Source organism: Cnephaeus nilssonii, assembly GCF_951640355.1.
Source record: "Cnephaeus nilssonii genome assembly, chromosome: 8".
NCBI lineage: Eukaryota > Metazoa > Chordata > Mammalia > Chiroptera > Vespertilionidae > Cnephaeus > Cnephaeus nilssonii.
Genome location: NC_137079.1, coordinates 39,777,883 through 39,796,748, shown reverse-complemented (window position 1 = coordinate 39,796,748; position 18,866 = coordinate 39,777,883). Strand labels below are relative to the sequence as shown.

Here is an 18,866-nt window from a genome sequence, read left to right as displayed (position 1 = left end):
AGAGGCTCCCACCACCACCGCTGTGCTCGCCAGCTGTGAACCCGGCTTCTGGCTGAGCGGTGCTCCCCCTATGGAGGAGCTGCCCCCTGGTGGTCAGTGCGCGTCATAGCGACCGGTCGTTCTGCCAGTCGTTCCGCCAGTTGTTCCAACGGTCAGTCGATTTGCATATTAGGCTTTTATTATGTAGGATTATGGAATAAAAACTTGGTTTTCCCAGGATCAAGCTAGGAAGGGGAGGGGTGGGGTAAGGGCTACAGTGAGCCATCGGAGCTTCTAGCCAACTCCTCTTATTTCCTCAGGAGGCCAGGCTGAGCACAGTAGGAAAAGGAAGGAGAGCGCAGTGTCTAGGAGCGGGCGGGGGCTATTGACAGCTAGAGTTTCTCCATTAAGAACAACAGCAGCTGCTACTACTCTTGCTACGCCCACCACACATCAAGGAGCTAATATCTGCCAGGCTCTCGCTAAGTGCTTCATGTGCATTAGTTCCTCTTTCTTAATCCTCTTCACATCCTGCAAAATGAGTATTTTTATAAATGAAGACTCTGAAGTTTCTAGTAATTAAATTGCCTGCAATTACAGAGCTAGTAATGGCCTTTTCTCATTAACTGTCCTTTCTACTCAAGAAGTGGCCAACTATCCTTTGTTGTTAAAATTGAACTTGAATCATTTATTTGTCTGCTAGAAAAGACTCAGGCTTACATAGTTTATATTCTATTTTTTTTATTTTCATGTAATTGTAGATAGTGTTGTTATTTAGGAACTTTTGGATATAAATATGTCTTTCCTTTTTCTCCACGGATATCTGGACAGCATACTAATACTGAAAGTGTTTTCCCAAGAAGAAATAAGTACACTCTCCTTTTCTCAGAAAATTGTGCCACTAAACAGTGTTATATACTAGTAAACCTCAGCCCAAATGACATATTGTTTCTTGGTTATTTCTGTTATTGTTTTCCTACTTGTTATGTGTGATTGTGTCCTGCCATAATTAAAACAGGGTATCCATGTTTTTTATTCTAATTTTGAATTAAAGTGAGGTTTTTCAAAAATTTGTAAATAAACTCTATTCTGGACTAATCCCAATCATGTCTCCTGCAGGAAAGCTTCTCTGGCGGCCGATGTGCCCAGGCTTGGCTATAGTTCCTCATCCAGTCACAAGTATATTCCCCGGAGGGCAGTGCTCTATGTACCTGGAAATGATGAAAAGAAAATAAAGAAGATTCCATCCCTGAATGTAGATTGTGCGGTGCTCGACTGTGAGGATGGCGTGGCCATGAACAAAAAGGTAATGGCGTAATTTTTTTTTGCTAAGGATGGGAAAAACAAATGGATTGAAATGTGCTGCTCTCCTGGGAACATTGGCTCGCTTATTTGGAAAGATTCGACTGCTCTCCCCTTTTGCTGATGACTAATCTATTCTTGACTCAGCCCTTGTATGGGTTCTGAATGTGTACGTCTCTTTTCTCCAAGAGAAAGGAAGAATCATGTCCTTCAGGACATTCAGCTATGTGTGTGTAAAAAGAAATAGTCACAATCCTTTTTGCCCCTGATATTTGCTAGTTTGGATAAGTGACTTATTTTTAGAAATGTAGCATAAATTTTTCAGGCCGGTAAGAAGCAATTGGGAATTTATTTTTTATTTTTATTTTATTTTTTTACTGCCAGGTATATTAAGTAGTGGTCTTATCTCTTATGGGAAAAGTGCCAAGAAAATAAAAGAGAGTTTCTACAGATAAGTCACCATTTTCTCTACTTAATTAAAGGGAAACTGTGCATAGAACTTAGGGTTGCAGCTTTTGGCTGATTTACGCATGGCCTGACCAGAGAAATGAGCCTCAGAAAACATCCAATTGTAAACAGGTACAAAAGATTCTTGCTGGATGGTGGCATTGTGGGGGCTTTTGATTCATTTTGGTTTGCTTAACTTCATTTTCCAGGTTTTTATAATGAACATGGATTTTTTTTCAATAATTAGGTGAAATATGTAAATCATTAGAACAATAACTAATGTTTGCATTGGACTTTCACTTGACGTTTATCTAGTCCCTGGACAGTGAGGTTGGGCTGGGAATGGACTGTGGGGCCTGGGCGCAGAGGAGCTGACCATCTCAATATAAGCCTATTGGGATAGTTTCTTGCCTTAGGTGAACAGCATGGCTGTACTATACACCTTTCTTGATTGATTGCTTTTCTTGGAGATTCTAGCAAACAAATATTTGCTTTATTTTTTAAGAAAGTTAATTTCTAGCATCTTCCTAATGGTCAATTCAAGGCTTTCCAAGTATTTGGGAAAGGCTGAGAATAAGCATGTGGAATTTAAAGTGTCTACTCAAACCTCAAAAAAAAAAATTGAAAAAATAAAAATAAATAAAGTGTCTACTCAAGGTCTTTGACATGCACTAAGGAAAATACAATTAATCTTCTTTCTGCCAGAGATTAAGGTAAATCAGCCTTTTCTCGAAAGACATAATGTGACTCTAGCATGCTCCCTTCCAAAACTCATGTAGTGCACACTAAGATGAAATACTATACTGTAATTCCAATTCTGTGTGACCTAGGGCAATTAACTTTACTTCTTTGCCTCAATTTCTTATCTATACTGTGGGATAACAAAATCTTCTTTGTCAGGGACAGGTATTATTAGGAGGAAAAAATGTGATAAAATGCCTCTGAGTAGCTTGATTTCCTATAGGAAATAGATTAGATAAATCCTGCAGTAATCATGATTAGAGGGGAATTTATTTGGCATGTAGCACAGTGAGGCATTCAGTGCCCTCATAAACTTCTAATTACATTTCTTCACATGTCTTGAGGCCATCTTCTCATACCCACCTGAGGATGTGTCCTGCCATCCAGATGAGTTGGAAATGTGACTCGTTATTGTCTCTCATTTTCTTTCTGTTCATCTGTGTTCCTAAGCTAATTCTTGTACCCAGAGCTCATTCTTTTTTTTATACATTTTTTAAAATTGATTTCAGAGAGGAAGGGAGAGGGAGAGAGAGAGAGAAACATCAATGATGAGAGAGAATCATTGATTGGCTGCACTGGAGATCGAGCCTGCAACCCGGATATGTGCCCTAGACCAAAATCGAACCTGGTACCCTTCAGTTGGCAGGCTGACACTCTATCCACTGAACCAAACCAGCTAGGACCAGAGCTCATTCTTGTACCTGGAACCTAAGGAGGGGAAGGGAAGAAAAGAGTTTATGATGGACAAACCATGCCTGCCCTCTTGGCGTCTGTGTCTTCATCAGGACACTCCGGTTCTCCTAATATACTTAAACTTCACATTAATTAATAGACACACTGTTTTATGAACGCTGAGCTTTTTTTTTTTTTAAAGAAGTTCTTTTAAAAAAATATATATATATTTATTGATTTCAGAGAGGAAGGGAGAGGGAGATATAGAAACATCAATGATGAGAGAGAATCATTGATCGGCTGCCTCCTTGCACGCCCCACACTGGGGATTGAGCCGGCAACCCGGGTATGTGCCCTTGGCCAGAATCGAACCTGGGATCCTTCAGTCCGCAGGCCTACACTCTATCCACTGAGCCAAACCAGCTCGGGCTGCACACTGAGCTTTTAATCAACTAAATTTCCCTTTCTTATCCACAGAAAGTTCTGGCAAGCCAGACTATACTAGTACTGTAAAAAAAAAAAATTTTTTTTTTCTTAAAATCTCTGTCCAGGATTTAATTTTATCTCATGTATTTCATTTCATAGCCATAGCCTGAAATACAGTTAAGGTCTTTGTGGATTTTTATTTCCTCATCCAACATTTATATTATCTGAGTATTTGACCAGTATGTATACTGTATGAAATTTTAGCAACTTTCTGATGAAAATGAAGAAGTTGGAGCCAGGTCCTGCACAAACATGCCACTAGGAAATTCTGTTGCAGTTTATTTACCAAGCATCTATATAGTGCTGACTAAATGCCAGGCACTGTTCTAAGGGCTTTTTGCATAACAACCCAGTGAGGTAGTAGTATGTTCCTTCTACAGATAAGGAAACTGAGGCATGGAGAGGTCAACACCATTCTCCTAAAATTCAGTCTTTTCACAAGGATATTACAAGAGATTTTTATCTAGTGTCATTTCAAAATGAAGACCTTCCCTACACACCTTTTAGGAACACTTTCTCCCCACGCACCTTTGTGTCTCCAGAAAAATGAGGTTAGCTAAATGAGACTTGACCTTGAAAAAACCACGTCAGTACCTAGTTGTTGCCACCTTCTTTTGGAAATGTAGAGACACAAAACTGGTAATAGGTACCATTTGCTGAGAGTTTTCTGTGCATAGTAAATGCTTTCTATTTTATTTCATTGAATCTTTACAGAAGAGTTTGGAAATATGCCCAAGGTCACAGTGCCAGTAAATGGCAGAATTGTATCTCCTAGAATTTTTGCCAATAGTCAGCCTCGAGTTTATCTGTCAGCATATTCCATAATTAACCTTTTCCCCCTTTTTTGAAAGCTCTTTATTTTTTGTCATCATTGGGTGTTCCTTGGTTTTTCAAAGATTATGACAGGAATTCCGTGTTCATATTTACAAATTCTTTTAGCATCTTGGGACTGTAATTCATTTAGACCTGGGATTTCAATTCATTTGAAATGTCTAGATATGTCTGACACTTCTCACATATCTCACATTATTTTTTCTGTCTTGAAGTCACCTCTTAATCATCTTTCTTGTTTAAATATTATTTTTTGAAATATTTTTTACTGATTTTAGAGAGAGAGGACAAGAGAGGGGGAGAGAGAAATATTGATCAGTTGCCTCTAGCATGCACTAGGGACCAAACCCGCAACCCCGGGCGTGTGCCCTGACCAATAATGGAACTGGCGACCCTTCAGTGCACCAGGCAACACTCAACCAACTGAGCCACACTGGCCAGGTGGAGGAGATAGGATATAGACCACTTTCAGTGTTCTTATATCTTATGAAACATAGGTTAAACCTCTCATTTCAGATGATCTAGTTATACATAGAGTTTTGCTAACCTGAACTATTGTTGCCTAGTTCAACTTTGTTGGTATTATTAAAACGTAGTCACTTCATTTGATACCTCATTTTATTTTTAAAATTTTATTTATTGATTTTAGAGAGAGGAAGGGAGAGAGAAACATCGATTTGTTGCTCCACTTATTTATGCACTCATTGGTTGCTTCTTGTATGTGCCCTGCCTGGGGGTCAAACCCACAACCTTGCTTTATCAGGGATCTAACACACAACCGTGGCACATTGAGACAATGCTCTAACTGAGCTACTGGGCCAGGGCTGTATCTCATTTTATTAATAGACTAACCCAGTATTTCATTTTATTGACTCTGTGTAGTATGGGCTTATAATGAAAACAATAGGAGTTTTCAGAGCAGTTTCTAAGTATATAATACCTTCCAGAGGGCTCTAATCCTGGTCTGCTAATCCAATTTGTGTTTAAGCAGCTCCTTCATGTCCAGGAAGGCACTACCACTCACCTTGCCAAGCGTGGGTGATGAAAAGACTGTCTCCACTTCCTGCTTATCTTCTCCTCCTCGTTGTTAAATGCATGAGGAGATGCAGGCCTGTCTAAGCCCCTGCTTGCTGGGACACAGTGAAAATAAGCCAAGTAATCACGGATTCCTGGTGAACCTCCATGACACTTGGGGGAGGCCAACATGGCAGAAATGGAGTAACTAGAGGCAGGATTCCAGGGCTGCTATTTTTTATTTATTTACTTAAGTATTCAACATTTAAGTTTAAATATGTAAATGTAAACACTCAATATTTAAATAAGTATTGAGTACTTACTCAACCAGGCATCATGGTAGGCAGGAGGGCAACAAAGATGGCTGCATGGCCCCTAACCTGGAGGGGTCAAAGGCAGGTGGTGAAAGAGGAAAAATAGTAAACAATTGTAAACTCACAAGATAGGTCTATAAAAATGCATACTTTTTATTATCATTTGATTCTAAGTATATTTTAATTTCCAGTTTGATCTCTTAGTTGAGCCATGAGATGCATAAGAGTGCTTCCCAAACTCTCTTGGTGAAGAGCTAGTTTGGTTATTTTTATTTGTTGTTGTTACTTTGCTTTATTTTTAAAGCATTTCCAATCTATTGTCGGCTTACACTTTTGCAAAATCCCCCAAAAAAAGAATTGCTAGAAAATTAAATGCTGCTTGAGTGTCATAGCAATGCCAATGCTATAGCAGTTTCTAAATTCACATTCCCATTTTATTCTGACCCTGCAGTGGTGTGGTCATGTCAGAGTTTGTGGGCCAAGAGTGGTCCCAGACTATAGTTTGAGCAGCAGAGACTTAGAATTTCAAAATTTCCAAGTGTATGGCAGATATTTTAATTCATTATTTTGTTACTGATTGCTAGCTCGTTGCAAGATGGTTACCGAATGTGATCTGAATGTTGTGGTTTTTGGAAATGTCCTGCTGTATGGCCTGTCACATGAGCCATTTTTGTAAATGTTTCATGAGTGCTTAAGGAGAATGTGTATTTTCTATTTACTAAAAGCAGATTTCTTTATGTTTTCTAGTAGACCAAGCTTGATAATTATGTTGTTAAAATATCCAGATCTTTACTGATTTTTCATCTGCTTGATATATCAATTATTGGGCTAGTTGAAATTTACTCTCCAATGGAAAACTTGCCAATTTGTCTCTGTTGTTCTATCAGTTTTTGCTGCTCATAGTTTGAGCCTATATTATTAGGTGTATACAAATTTAGAATTATTATATCTTTCTGGTATATTGAATCATTTATTATTATGCACTGATGCTCTAAAATCCCCCCAAAATGCTTTTTGTTTTAAAGTTTGTCTATGTGGTCTGATATGAATACATTAGCTTTCTTTTGGTTAGTGTTTGCCTAGTATATTGTTTTCAGCCTTTTGCTTTTAACTTTTCTATATATTTGTTTTAAATATGCCTCCTATTGTTTTTAAATTTTTTATATCCATGTGGATAATCTCTATTTTCTAACTGAAATAGTAATCCACTTAGTTTGATGTAATTACTGATAAATTTAAATATACCATTATATTTTTGTCCTGTTTTCCTCACCTGTTCTGCTTCTTTTTCTTATATTTTTTGCCTTTTAAGATTATTTGACTTTTTTGGTTTATTTTCATCAGTCAATTTTTCCTCTTTTTAGAGTTAGAAGCTAGGACTATATTTCTAACTTTTATTGATTACCCTTGAAATTTTACCAAATATACTTAACAAAGCCTAAAATTAACCTGTATCTTCTTCCTGGACAACACAAGAATTTCAGAAAATTTTAAATCCAATCATCTTCCTTGTAGTTTATGTTATTTTTGCCCAGTATTGTAGTTATCTCTTTTAAACCTATGAATTTTGAATTATTAATATAAATATTTTATATATATAGTAATTATTTATATTAACCTACATATTTTACCACTTTCTCTGCTCATTATTCCTTCTTGCATCTTCAGGTAACCTTTCTTTCTCCTGATGTGCATCTTTCAGAATTTCCTTGTAGCTAAGGTTTGTTGATAGAAAGCTGTCACAATTTTGTTTATTTGAAAATATCTTTACTGTTAGGCTGCATACACAACTCTAGTTTGACAATTATTTTCTCTCAGAACTTGGAAGATATTATTTCATTGTCTTCTGGTTAGTATTGCTGCTATTGAGAACTTCGTTGTCATCTGAAAACTAGGTTACTTGTCTTTTCTTCCTTGGCTGGTTTTTAAGATCTTTGTCTTTGGTGTACTGAAGGTTTACTAAAATATTGACTACAGTTAATTTATTCCTTCTTCCCTCCCTTCTCTTTTTCCTTCTTTCACATAGTATAAGTTACTTTTCCTATATTTGTAGGTTTGTTTCTTTTATCAGCTCTTTAAATTTCCACCCTTAGTACTTTAAATGCTGCTTCTAGTCCATCCTTTCTATATTTTCCTTCAGAGATGCCAGATAGACATATTTAGGAGCTTTTTAGTTTATCTTCTTTGTCTTTTAATATATTTTTATATTTTTTGTCTCCTTTTATCTCTGTGCTATATTCTAGATTAGTTCTTCATATCTAAGCAACACTTTTCTAATTCTTTTTTCAGTTGTGTCTAATCTGTTTAACCCATCCTCTGGTTATAGTTTTCATATATGGAAGTTCTGTTTTATTATTTTTCATATCTGTTGAATGTGGAAATTTCAAGATTTTTGCCTCTAAATTGCTTTGTTGTTCACTGATTTATACTCATTGTATGAACCCATATTGATTGGAATTAATTCTTGGAATTATAAGGGTCTAGGATGGGCAGGTTTTCCTCCAAAGAGAATATGTGTCCGCCTGGAGTCAGGGATAGTACTAATCTAAAGTTGCAGTTTATTTTCCCCACCTTCCAGTTGTTGCAGGCTTAGAACGTTATACCAGGTCTGATAGAGGCTTTGGTTCCTAAATTTTTAATTTTTTGACCTCTCGTAAATCAGAATTCAACTTATTTGTTGTTATCATTTTACATTGGCCTCTGAAAACCTTACCTTCTTATGATTCCAGCAATACATTAAAAAGCGCTTTTGTTGAAATTTATCCATTTCATAGTAGGATGGCCCTTCAGATAATATGGTCTGCCACATTGCCAAAAGTAAAGTATCCATTCTTTTAAAAAAAATTATTGTAAACTTGAACAAAATTAGTCTAAAGTTTATTCTTATACATAAAGAGTCAAATAGTTATGAAATAAAGCAGCCCCCTAACTATTATTTCATTTCCCCTCTCCAGAGAGAATCCCTTTTACCTCTTCTAGCTTATTATGGAATTCACTCCCATATCTCTAAGTAACATACTTCTTGATTTTCCCCCCAATTTTAGGCATGATATTGACTCCCTACTGTGGGATTTGTTTCTGTCCCCATTATCACCTTACCCCCACCATGTGTGAGCCGTCCTTCAGTTGTCTCAGTACAACTATATGTAACTTTGATGAGATTAGTATTCAGTGTATAAACTGTTTAGAGTTGAACTATGTTGTAATAAACTAATTACCTTTCCTTTTCTGCCAACCTACTTTTTTTTCTGGCTTAGTTTTCTATTCAGTTGTCACTAATTTAACACCCACCTCTTCACTAGTTGTCTAAATCTCTTCATATGTTCAGAAGCATCCAGTATTTTATCATTTTCATCTTCTTGGAGAAATCTCTCTTTGAATCTCCTGATCCCCTCAAGTCTGGATTGCAACTCCTTCCCCTCTCTCTTGTGTTAAGATATCCTGTTTTCTGTGTCCCATGGCTTTGTGTATCTGGTATGCTTTCTTATTTGGGTGAGCACAGCCTCTAATAATTCCTGAGAAAACATTCCCCTCTGAAGCACAGAAGCAACTTATATAAACATAAACTCATGTTCTTTCTAATTTGATTTGTAAACAGTGGGGATAGGTCAGGAGTTTATGGTCATAAGAGATCTTATACTGACCATTTAAGAAGTCAAAGGAGGAACTCTGAATTGTGATTCAAGAAAGGCTTTTCTATAGGAACCTAAGCTAATGAAATCTGGGATGTCACTTGTGGGCAGGTTACTTTGATACAAACAGCCTGGTTCAGTGAAAAGGGTAGGGTGCTTGGCAACTGATGACCCGCTTGAATTTCCCTATCTTAACCCTTTCTGGCTAGGGAACTTGAGCCCTGTCATCTCCTGAGCCTCTCTTTCCTTATCTGTCCCCATGAGATGGGTAACAATGAAACCTGCCCTGCCAGCCACAGGACCAGCTGTGAGGCTCAAATAGAAAAGCACTTTGTAAACTCTCAAGTGCTAAATAAATATTGCTTTTTTTTAAAAGCAGCAGTGTCATTTCTAAAGGAATAAAGCTTAGAAATTTTAGGAAAATGGATAGTGAGCACATTCTCTTTCACATAGAGGAACATATTTGATGGCCAAAAACACAGACTTTGGAGCTAAACTGTGTCTGGATTCTGTTAACATCTCATCGTAAACAGTGTGGCATTGGGCAAATTACTCCACCTCTCTGTGCCTCAGTTTCCTCTTCTATAAAAGAAGGGTAATCATAGTAAAAATAGTATTTACTCCGCAAAATTATATTAAATGGGCTATTTTTTAAAATATATTTTTATTGATTTCAGAGAAGAAGGGAGAGAAAGAGAGAGATAGAAACATCAGTGATGAGAGGGAATCATTGATTGGCTGCCTTTTGCACATTGGACTGAGCCCGCAACCCAGGCATGTGCCCTTGACTGGAATCGACCCTTCGGTCTGTAGGCCAACACTCTACCCACTGAGCCAAACCAGCGAGGGCTAAATGGGCTATTTTTTAAGTAGTTAGAACAGTGCCTGGCACATAATAAGTGCTATATGTGTGTTTGATTAATACCTAAATAGCAGTTGTACTCCTGGGCACGGGTCTGATGTATAATTCAAGTCTCTGATGATTGCTTAGAATGCCCAGGTGTGCTGGTATTGATTCATATCTTAGATTCCTGCCTGTCATAGGGTAAAATATTGGCACAGATAGGAGTCTGCCAAGTTTGCTGTTGTTAACCTTCTCCCTAAACTATTGTAGACAAACAAAAAACTCTAGAGACAGTGAATCTGCCTGCGAGGGCCTGGGCCCTGTGAGAACAGTTCAGAGCAAGAGAGAGCTGGGCTGAGGTCTGGGTCCTGAGCAAGACCCATTCACAGTGACTTTATCTGTATGGGATCAGGACTGCCATGGGGAGAGGGATGGGCTCTCTGAGGAGAGCTGCCTTTAGCAGTGTCCAGGGTAGCCCTTGGCCCATAGGGATAAGAGCAGGGACTCCCTTCCCCACCACCTGCTCTGCCTGGCACAGGGCACAGCTGCCAGGAGGCTGTCTTGTCCAAGCTGTCTTCCACTATGAAAAGGAAGAGGAAGCCATTTGTCCTCTGGCACCAGTCAGTTTTTCAGAAGTTCCATAGGATCACACACACCCCTCCCTTGGCAGTATTCTTTAAATGCTTCTGCTCCCTCCATCCGTCTTGGATATCAGGACACATGTGAGACCTTAAGGAAGGTCAGTGGTTGTATAGGCCAGGGGAGTGTGATGGTGTCCTCCACAGTAAGCCACTCTCAAGGTGCCTCTTCTTGAACAAATAATTCATACAGGACTCCTGTCAGACTCTGCAGAATCTACAGTCATTGCATTTGCGAATGAGTTGCTCATTAAGAAACACCAACTATCAGTGAAGGTTATTGGCTCATTATTAATCTTTGAGTAATATGAATGATTTCCGGACACTCCTTGTTTTAAACCAGTTAACTCTTGAATTACTCTCTAATACCTTTCTTTATGTGCCACCCACATGGAAGATCCTTTTCTACCCTGTGAACATATGTATTCTCTTTAATTTGTGCTCTCTTGTTTGACTTCATTTTGAGCATGTGCACACACACACATACATGGACGCTCAAGCGCCATTTGTACTTACCATATGCACACGCAAATCCATTTGGCTAAATGTTAAATACCTCAGTGCTGTCACTTTGAAATAAATTAGTAGACTAGCGAGGTGTACTCTCCCCACAGGAAGAAAGCTAACTGACGGGCAATGAGTGTTTAAATGTATACAGGGGCGTGAGGAGCTAACTCTTCTTCAATAGGGGTGTGAAATTAGGATGGGAGGGCTCCTCTCCCAGGGGCCTTGCCTTTATTAAAAGACTTGAGAGCTTAGGAGATTTCTTCAATAGGAATTGGGGTATCTGTGAGTCTTTTTGGAACAGTATGGAAAGCTGAACTGTGCTTAGCAACTCTGCAAGGTCTTTTTGATCCTTAAAGGTTCGGATATAAAAACCTATCCAGGTTTTCATAAAAGTAGTAAAGTATTTTCAGTCTTTTGTCAATCTCTTCATATCCTTAAATAACCTGTCCTCTTTTGTGGATTAATTGTTTTTTTAAACCCAGAAAACAAAATGAAACAAAATACCCTCCACCTACCCTCATTGTTTTAGTCTTTAAAACAAGCATCTTCTTAATGCAAGAATTAAAATATCTCTATTAGGGTCATAATAGTCAGCAATTTCCCTTTAATGAGCTCAACAAAATCTCTTTACAAAGAGATGCAGGCTTCAAATTGTCAGTTATTTCTTTTCCTGCCATTCCTAGGAATCCAATTAAGTAAGACTGAGTATGATCTCTAATATGAAATACCTGACTACGGAACGCCCAGGCATAGGCAATGACAATGAAACAGATCTTTCAGCTCCATCCAGCTCAAAATTAGGATTGTAAGAAAGGAACCCAGCTTAAATGAACTGCAACTTTATAAAAGTGGGAACTGCAGCCATTTCCTCTGAAATGAAGTAAGAAATAGCTTAGAGACTATAGTGAAAATCATTCAACTTACTTATTCCAAGTTTAGCTACCAATTAAAAACTCCTTTTTTTAAAAAAAAACAAAAAAAACAAAAACAACCAGGAGACTACAGGTGATTTTCACAAAATGAGCCCAAGAGGTTGCAGTTTGCTAAATTTCTGTGACTAAAGAACAAGTACACGTAGCCACCACCAAAATAAAGGGGTGACAGCAGGAAATCTTGCAGAGTAACATACTTGATTAAACGAATAGTGTTTTATTTCAAGTTTCCTTATTTTAGAGGCCATACTTCAAAATGAAGAATTAAATACCACCATGTTTTCAATAATAAATAGATGGAAATATTTTAAGGCATAATGCAACATTTTTATTTAGAGAGATAACAAAAATAATAATAATATTACACTTTTACCATGTATTTTAACTATAGCAGAGCTTCTCAGGTTGGTGATGGAGGTGGTGGTATTGGTTTAATTTCTACTATAGATATGCTATCTATTTCAAATATATTTTTACAATTTTCCCCATGTGATGCAATTGTGCTAACCATTGGTTAGAAATTAACCTCCAAAATTTAGCAGTTGGGCCCCGAATTTCCAGCTAATGTAGTCTAAGAAGCAGTGTGTTCTTTGGCAAAGAATTGATTAGCTCCAGATAACTAGACCAAAAATACCTTCCTAGACATCTATCTGAAGAGCAAAAGCCTAGTGAGAAAGATGATCCAGTGAGCTGGCCTGAGGTGAAAGTAGGGTTTCCAAAGACTTCCCAAGTTTTTTCAATTGAGAGTTGGGCCCCAAAAGGCTATTTCCCTAAGCCTATCATCCATATTGTCTAATCTCCCTTCCCTAGTAGCAGGAGAAGGTTGATGGTCTGGCCCATCTGATGCAGGGTTTGCAGGGCACAGGGAGTGTCCTCTTTACTGAAGCTGTGATGGATAGATGCATGTGGGAAGGCAAAGTAGAGCCAATAAATGGGGGGAAAAAGTTCCAAATAGGCTTTCAGAGCAGAGGGAGCCTGAAGTCGGTATGTAAAACCCAACTTTGGAGTCAAGACATGAGAGAGTCAGGGAAAACCAGATCAAGCACTCCCATTGATCCGGGCAGTCATGGCTCTCTGGCTGGGAGACACAACTGGGCTTTCTCCAGAGACAAATTACATATATAAGCCTTCAACTTTGAGGGTCAGAGGAGGGACATGCCTGATCACACCTCCCTCCTGGGTTGTCTGGAAGATGACAGCCTCCTTGAATTTTGGCTCATTTCTGGGCTGAAGGCAGTTTCCCACAATCATTTTATCCCCCGGCTGCACTTCCTAAGAGGACAGGGACTTAGAGCTGACCATGGTGCTGAAAGGTGCAAGACTTAGAGACCATTTAGTGAGTACTGGTACTTCCAGTGTGGCAGCACTATCTGCAGTTTAGCTTTCTGCAATTTCAACCACAGTCCAAAAATATTAAGTGGAAAATTCCAGAAATTAACAATTCAGAAGATAATTGTTAAGTGACTGGTCCACCTACTCCATCATGACAGGATCACACCTTAATGTAATGACTTGTTCCACATCTGCTTCCCTTTTAGACTGTCAGCTTTGTGAAAAGGGTACCACTGTATCCCCCACACCTTACCATAGTGCACACCACATAGTAGGTACTTAGCAAACATTTGATGAATAAATGAGTTACACGTGATCAATATAACTTATATTACATGTATTATTTCAATATTAATAGAAGCACCATAAATCTATTAAAATTGGGGAAAAATAGAAGCATGTGTTGTGGAAATGATAGTTCTTTAGTATTTCATATTTGTAATGCCCCATCTCAGGATTTACATGAAGTTCAGAGTGCACCTTAATCTTTCACAGATGCATCTGTACAGACAAAATGGAACAAAGAACTAATTTGGACAATATGAATGCCTAAACATGTGTATGATTGAATTATTGTTAATATGTGAGGTTTTAAATCTTGTCCTGTATTTTAGATTTGGGTCTTATGTCAGGAAGGTAGCTCCATTGACATGAAAACAACTCTGAGCATCTCTTTCAGAGGGTGTACAGCATTCTGTGGTAATAGAGCTTGTCATGGTAATTATAGCACATTCCAATCAAACTTCCCATTTTGGAGCTGAGATTACTGCCTATTTGTTGTTTGATTTTAGTCAAGCCATGTTTTTGTTATGTTGTGTTAACATGTAGAAGATTTCCATATCTGCCATGTTAACTCTTTTCCAGCGTGTGTTTTGAAACAACACTCCCCAGCTGAGATCTTGGAGGACCGGCCTATTTTGACAGGTCCTCTTAGTCCATGTATCACCAAGCTCGTTCCCTGCCAATATGTTTCACATGATTCTGTGGACATGTGTAGTGTGCCTGTGCAACTTGCAAACACCCATACATTATTACAATAATAATTGGGTTTTGATGCAACTGGAACTCAGTACTACCAAGCTGCCAGCATTTCCTTTTGGCTACCAGTCCTAGGCAGGAAAATTATAGGCTAACTGTCTTCCTGTTTATTGATAAACAAAATGGCCAGCCCAGCAATGGAGCCTGATTAGCAGTTTGCACCCTTGGTGAAAGGATAAACAGAACCCTACTGTTTTCTGTGTTTGACTGCAATTTGCATCTTTAAAGAAGTTGGACTGCCCTGAGATTCATGTTCAACTTCCTAGTGCTTGGAGATTCTTTGATATGTTACATGTCAGCCTCCTTGTTTTCCCCTCCTTCATCTTGAAACAGTACTTGCCAGCATATCTCTGCTCCCATCTGGCCTACCATAAGCTTCCCGATAGTCACCTGTCTGAAGGAGGAAGGGTGGGAGGGGCAGGAGAAGAAATATGTCTGTTTCACAGCGCTCGAATTTTACATTCCCAGAAGGCCCTTTAATGCCGACTCAACTCCATTTTTGAAAAAAGGGTACTACAGGAATGAGGAGCCAGAGACAAAAGGGAATCATCTTACCATTCTCTCTGGCTCATGGGATTATTTTGGCCCCCTTCCCTTATCTTCACCCACCCTCCAAAAAATGCCCTCCCCCTTGCAAAGTGAAATATGATATCAGCCTCCTACCTTCAGTTTGGCATAGTGTTTGTTCTATTCTGAAATGTATTCTAACCTAATTAGGTTCTTAAACTAAATGGTAACAGACCAAGTAGTTGACTCCCCCTATAATTATTTTCAAATGAAAGAAATGAAGATCATTTTTAACTTGAATTTGCATGATGGAAAAGGGAGCATCAGTACATGTAAACATGAATTAATCTGTTTAAATAAACTTTCCCCATAATCCTTACCGTATGTAAACAACATTTGTTCTGCCTTAGAGATATTGCATGATTGGACCCAGGAGACTCTGGTTATCCCACTGAACAGTTTCCTTTTATAACTTCAAAAGAAATGTTATGTATTTATTGGAGGTTGTAGGGTGTTAAGTGTAGTTAGACGTAAATTGTACCTCAGCTATTTTGTTAATGCCAATAGGGATTAAATTAGATTTTATAGCTGTTGTGGAAGTCTATTTGCTAGCTAACAAGTGGGGTTTTGAAATCCTGGAAAACATAATCCTATTATAAAACAGGCAGCTGAATTAACATTACCCAGGAAGGTTCTCTTCATGGATTAGCATTTTTTGACAATAACAAAGAAAATAATCAAATTCTATGGGGATATTACATGCTTTTCTCAAAAGTCAGAACAGTGAATTGGGAAAAAGGAGCAAGATAAGTGACTAAACATTCTATTACTTAGACTGTTTCTTTTTAAGAAGAGCATGGAGGCCAGGAAGTGAAGCTGAGTGTGGCCTTGTCTGTAATACGGCACGTGCTCTGGAGTTGGAAATGTGGCCCTGCTGGTGCACATGTCAGCACCCCACCTTCAGTTGTAGTTATTTGCATCAGTAATTCCCTTCTCCTGGTTTTTTAATATTGTCCCCAGTGGGCCAAAAATAGTCACTAGAAACCAAATTCTATGAACTAAAACACAAACTGATGCTACTTTTTGTGACATCATAAAAACATTTTCCTAGATATTGTTAGACCCTAGAATCTGAGAATTTTAGAGCTGGAAAGAGCCTTGACATTTTTTTCCCCACTTTTATATTCCAATTCCAAATTTTACTTTAAATGCTACAAAAAGATGGATCTCTCTCACACACACACTTACACTTATACACACACGTATAGATATAGATATACATATACATTAAACAATGTATGGGTGGCCTTTTTATTTTTAAAGAAGAAACTTCCTTACGGCTTAACCATTGGTTTTGGCTTGCTGGTGAGGGTTATTATTAGAGCTTGCAGGACTTGCCAATTTTCATTTGCATGGGTATCATCTTAGCAGATAATCACATGGTTATCAATCACTGGCATATCATTGTGCTAGATAATTGCATGGGCATCAATCACGTGTGTATCTGGAGGAAGTCACCACGTGAGTGTCAATTCTGTCTACACGGAGGAAGGTAAACGCATTAGAATCAGGGAAGGGCGTGTCTTCATGGCAGATAATCACATGGGTATCCTGTGCATATCCATCCCATGTACTAGTAGGGATAATTTTGTGGCTATCAGTCACATCAACACCCTGGTTTTCTGGTAGAGGCTTACATGTGAAGCGATCATGCCATGTCTTATCACGTCACATCATGTGTTTGCTTATGTTGGAGAAGAGCTGCGTGTCTCTGTGCACACACCAGGCCAGCTGGCGGCCGGGTGCCTTAGGGGCTGAGGGAGCAGTGCCTTCCTGAGCAGAGCACTGGCATCTCCCATGATCCAAGAGCCATTTGAGACTTCGGTTTTAAATCTTTGTCTCCGGCAAGAGTGGAAATGCTCCTGGGAACAATGTGAATGGGTCTAGAAGACATTTGTGGTTTGCCACCAAGCATGCATTTTGCCTTCCTCAGTGGTCAGCTGGTGATTTCCATTCCTGTCCATGTGGTCTGAGTGTGGCTTCAGCCCCCAGGGAGTCTGGGATCCAGGGGTAACCCATCAGTGAATTGCATTCAGCTGTCCACAGTAACTGGCTCAGTCCAATCAGAGTGAACCTCAGTCCTGTTGTGAGACGAAAGGATACATGTGTTGGTTTGTGTTTTTTCTCTCAAAGGATCTCACCTGAGAGGAGGTGAGCCTAGGGCTGCTGCAGCCATGGTGCCTGGGCAGCCACATGGAACCGAAAATGAAGCCTCCCCAGAGAAGATGGGAATGAGGGATAGAGAGGAACCATGCCCTGAGAGTGTTGTCTGGGGCTGATTCTAGCAGAACCTGAAGTGAAAACACCCCTGACCTGAAAACACTCACCTGAGCCCCTGAAGCCACTTTGGGTGTAAGCCTGTTGGAGGTGCTTTTCTGTCCTTGCTTCAGAAAGAGCCCTAACAGATATAATCACTTTTTCGATCCTTTCCTGAGAACAAGGTTTCGTTGGAGCAGGCCCTGTGGGAGCAGACCCTGCTCTCAGGGAGGAAGTGAGGGCAGAGGGGAGGCTGGGCTTGGTTAAAGAATAATCACCTTGGACCTCAGCCGGGCCCTGAGCTGCACTTGGCCCTGTGGGAGTGCCCCGGTCTCCTGGCCTCTACACATCTGAGCTCAAGCTGTGAGGAACATTTATTAAAGACCTTTAAATGCAGCCTGAATGTTTTCCCTTTTCCCCTGCCTGTTCTTATTACTTTGATATTTATCAAGTACTCACAATGTGCGAGTTACACATCCAAGTGCAGTTTCAACCACCAAAATAAATGAAAAAATAGAGACGTCCTCATGGCAAGAATGGTACTGTTCTAAGGCATTCTTTTATTGACATTTCAGAGGACAGATTTAAAAAAACAACAACAACACAGACTGAATGCAACATCTGATGATTTTTGATTGATTTGGAAAAAGCCTAAAGTTTTAGAAAGTAAGTAATAGAAAGAAATAATTCTCTATGAAGTAAAATATGCTGCTACCTTAAATAGAATGTTTCTCAGAAAAGCTAAGGGAAATTTATATGCTTTGTTTACCGAATTCTGTATGAGTCAAACAGCTTGTTCCTTTCCCCCTTCAGTTTGCATTTTTATTGAAACTGTCACTTTCTGCATATCCTGAGGTTTGAAATCCGAAGCTAATGGACCTATCCATAGAAACTCCTAATAAAGGAACACGAGTCATTGAAATCCTCCTATATAATAATAGACAAATATGCAAATTGACCATACCTCCGACACACCCACAAGCCACGCCCACAAACCATGCCCACCATCCAATCAGAGCGAGTATGCAAATTAACCCAAACCAAGATGGCTACAGCCACAGAGAGCAAGGTTTCCTAGGTAACAGAGGAAGCCAAGCTTTCCTCCGGCCCTTGCCAGGCCTAAGCCTCCACTCAAGCTACAAAGTTTCAATTATAGAAGGTAAACAAATTCAAACAAATGGCGGCAGAATGGAGCTTGAGAGAGCAGGCCAGGGTTGCCGCCGGCAACAGGGGAAGCAAAGCTTTCTGCACACCCTGGCTGGGCCCACCCGCTTAAGGCAACAAAGTTTCAATTATAACCCCAACACAAATGGCTGCCGGCCTCCGAGGGAGCC

General features: G+C 39.2%; 1 protein-coding gene across 4 annotated transcripts in view; it reads left to right on the top strand.

Moving 5' to 3' along the window:
* Positions 1-18,866, top strand: part of CLYBL (citramalyl-CoA lyase) — a 225,071-nt gene that overhangs the window by 128,489 nt on the left and 77,716 nt on the right. For all 4 annotated transcript variants that reach the window (XM_079779151.1, XM_079779149.1, XM_079779150.1 and 1 more), the window contains exon 2: positions 1,099-1,285. In XM_079779151.1, coding sequence (XP_079635277.1) covers positions 1,099-1,285 — 187 coding nt within the window. The remainder of the gene's footprint in view (positions 1-1,098; positions 1,286-18,866) is intronic.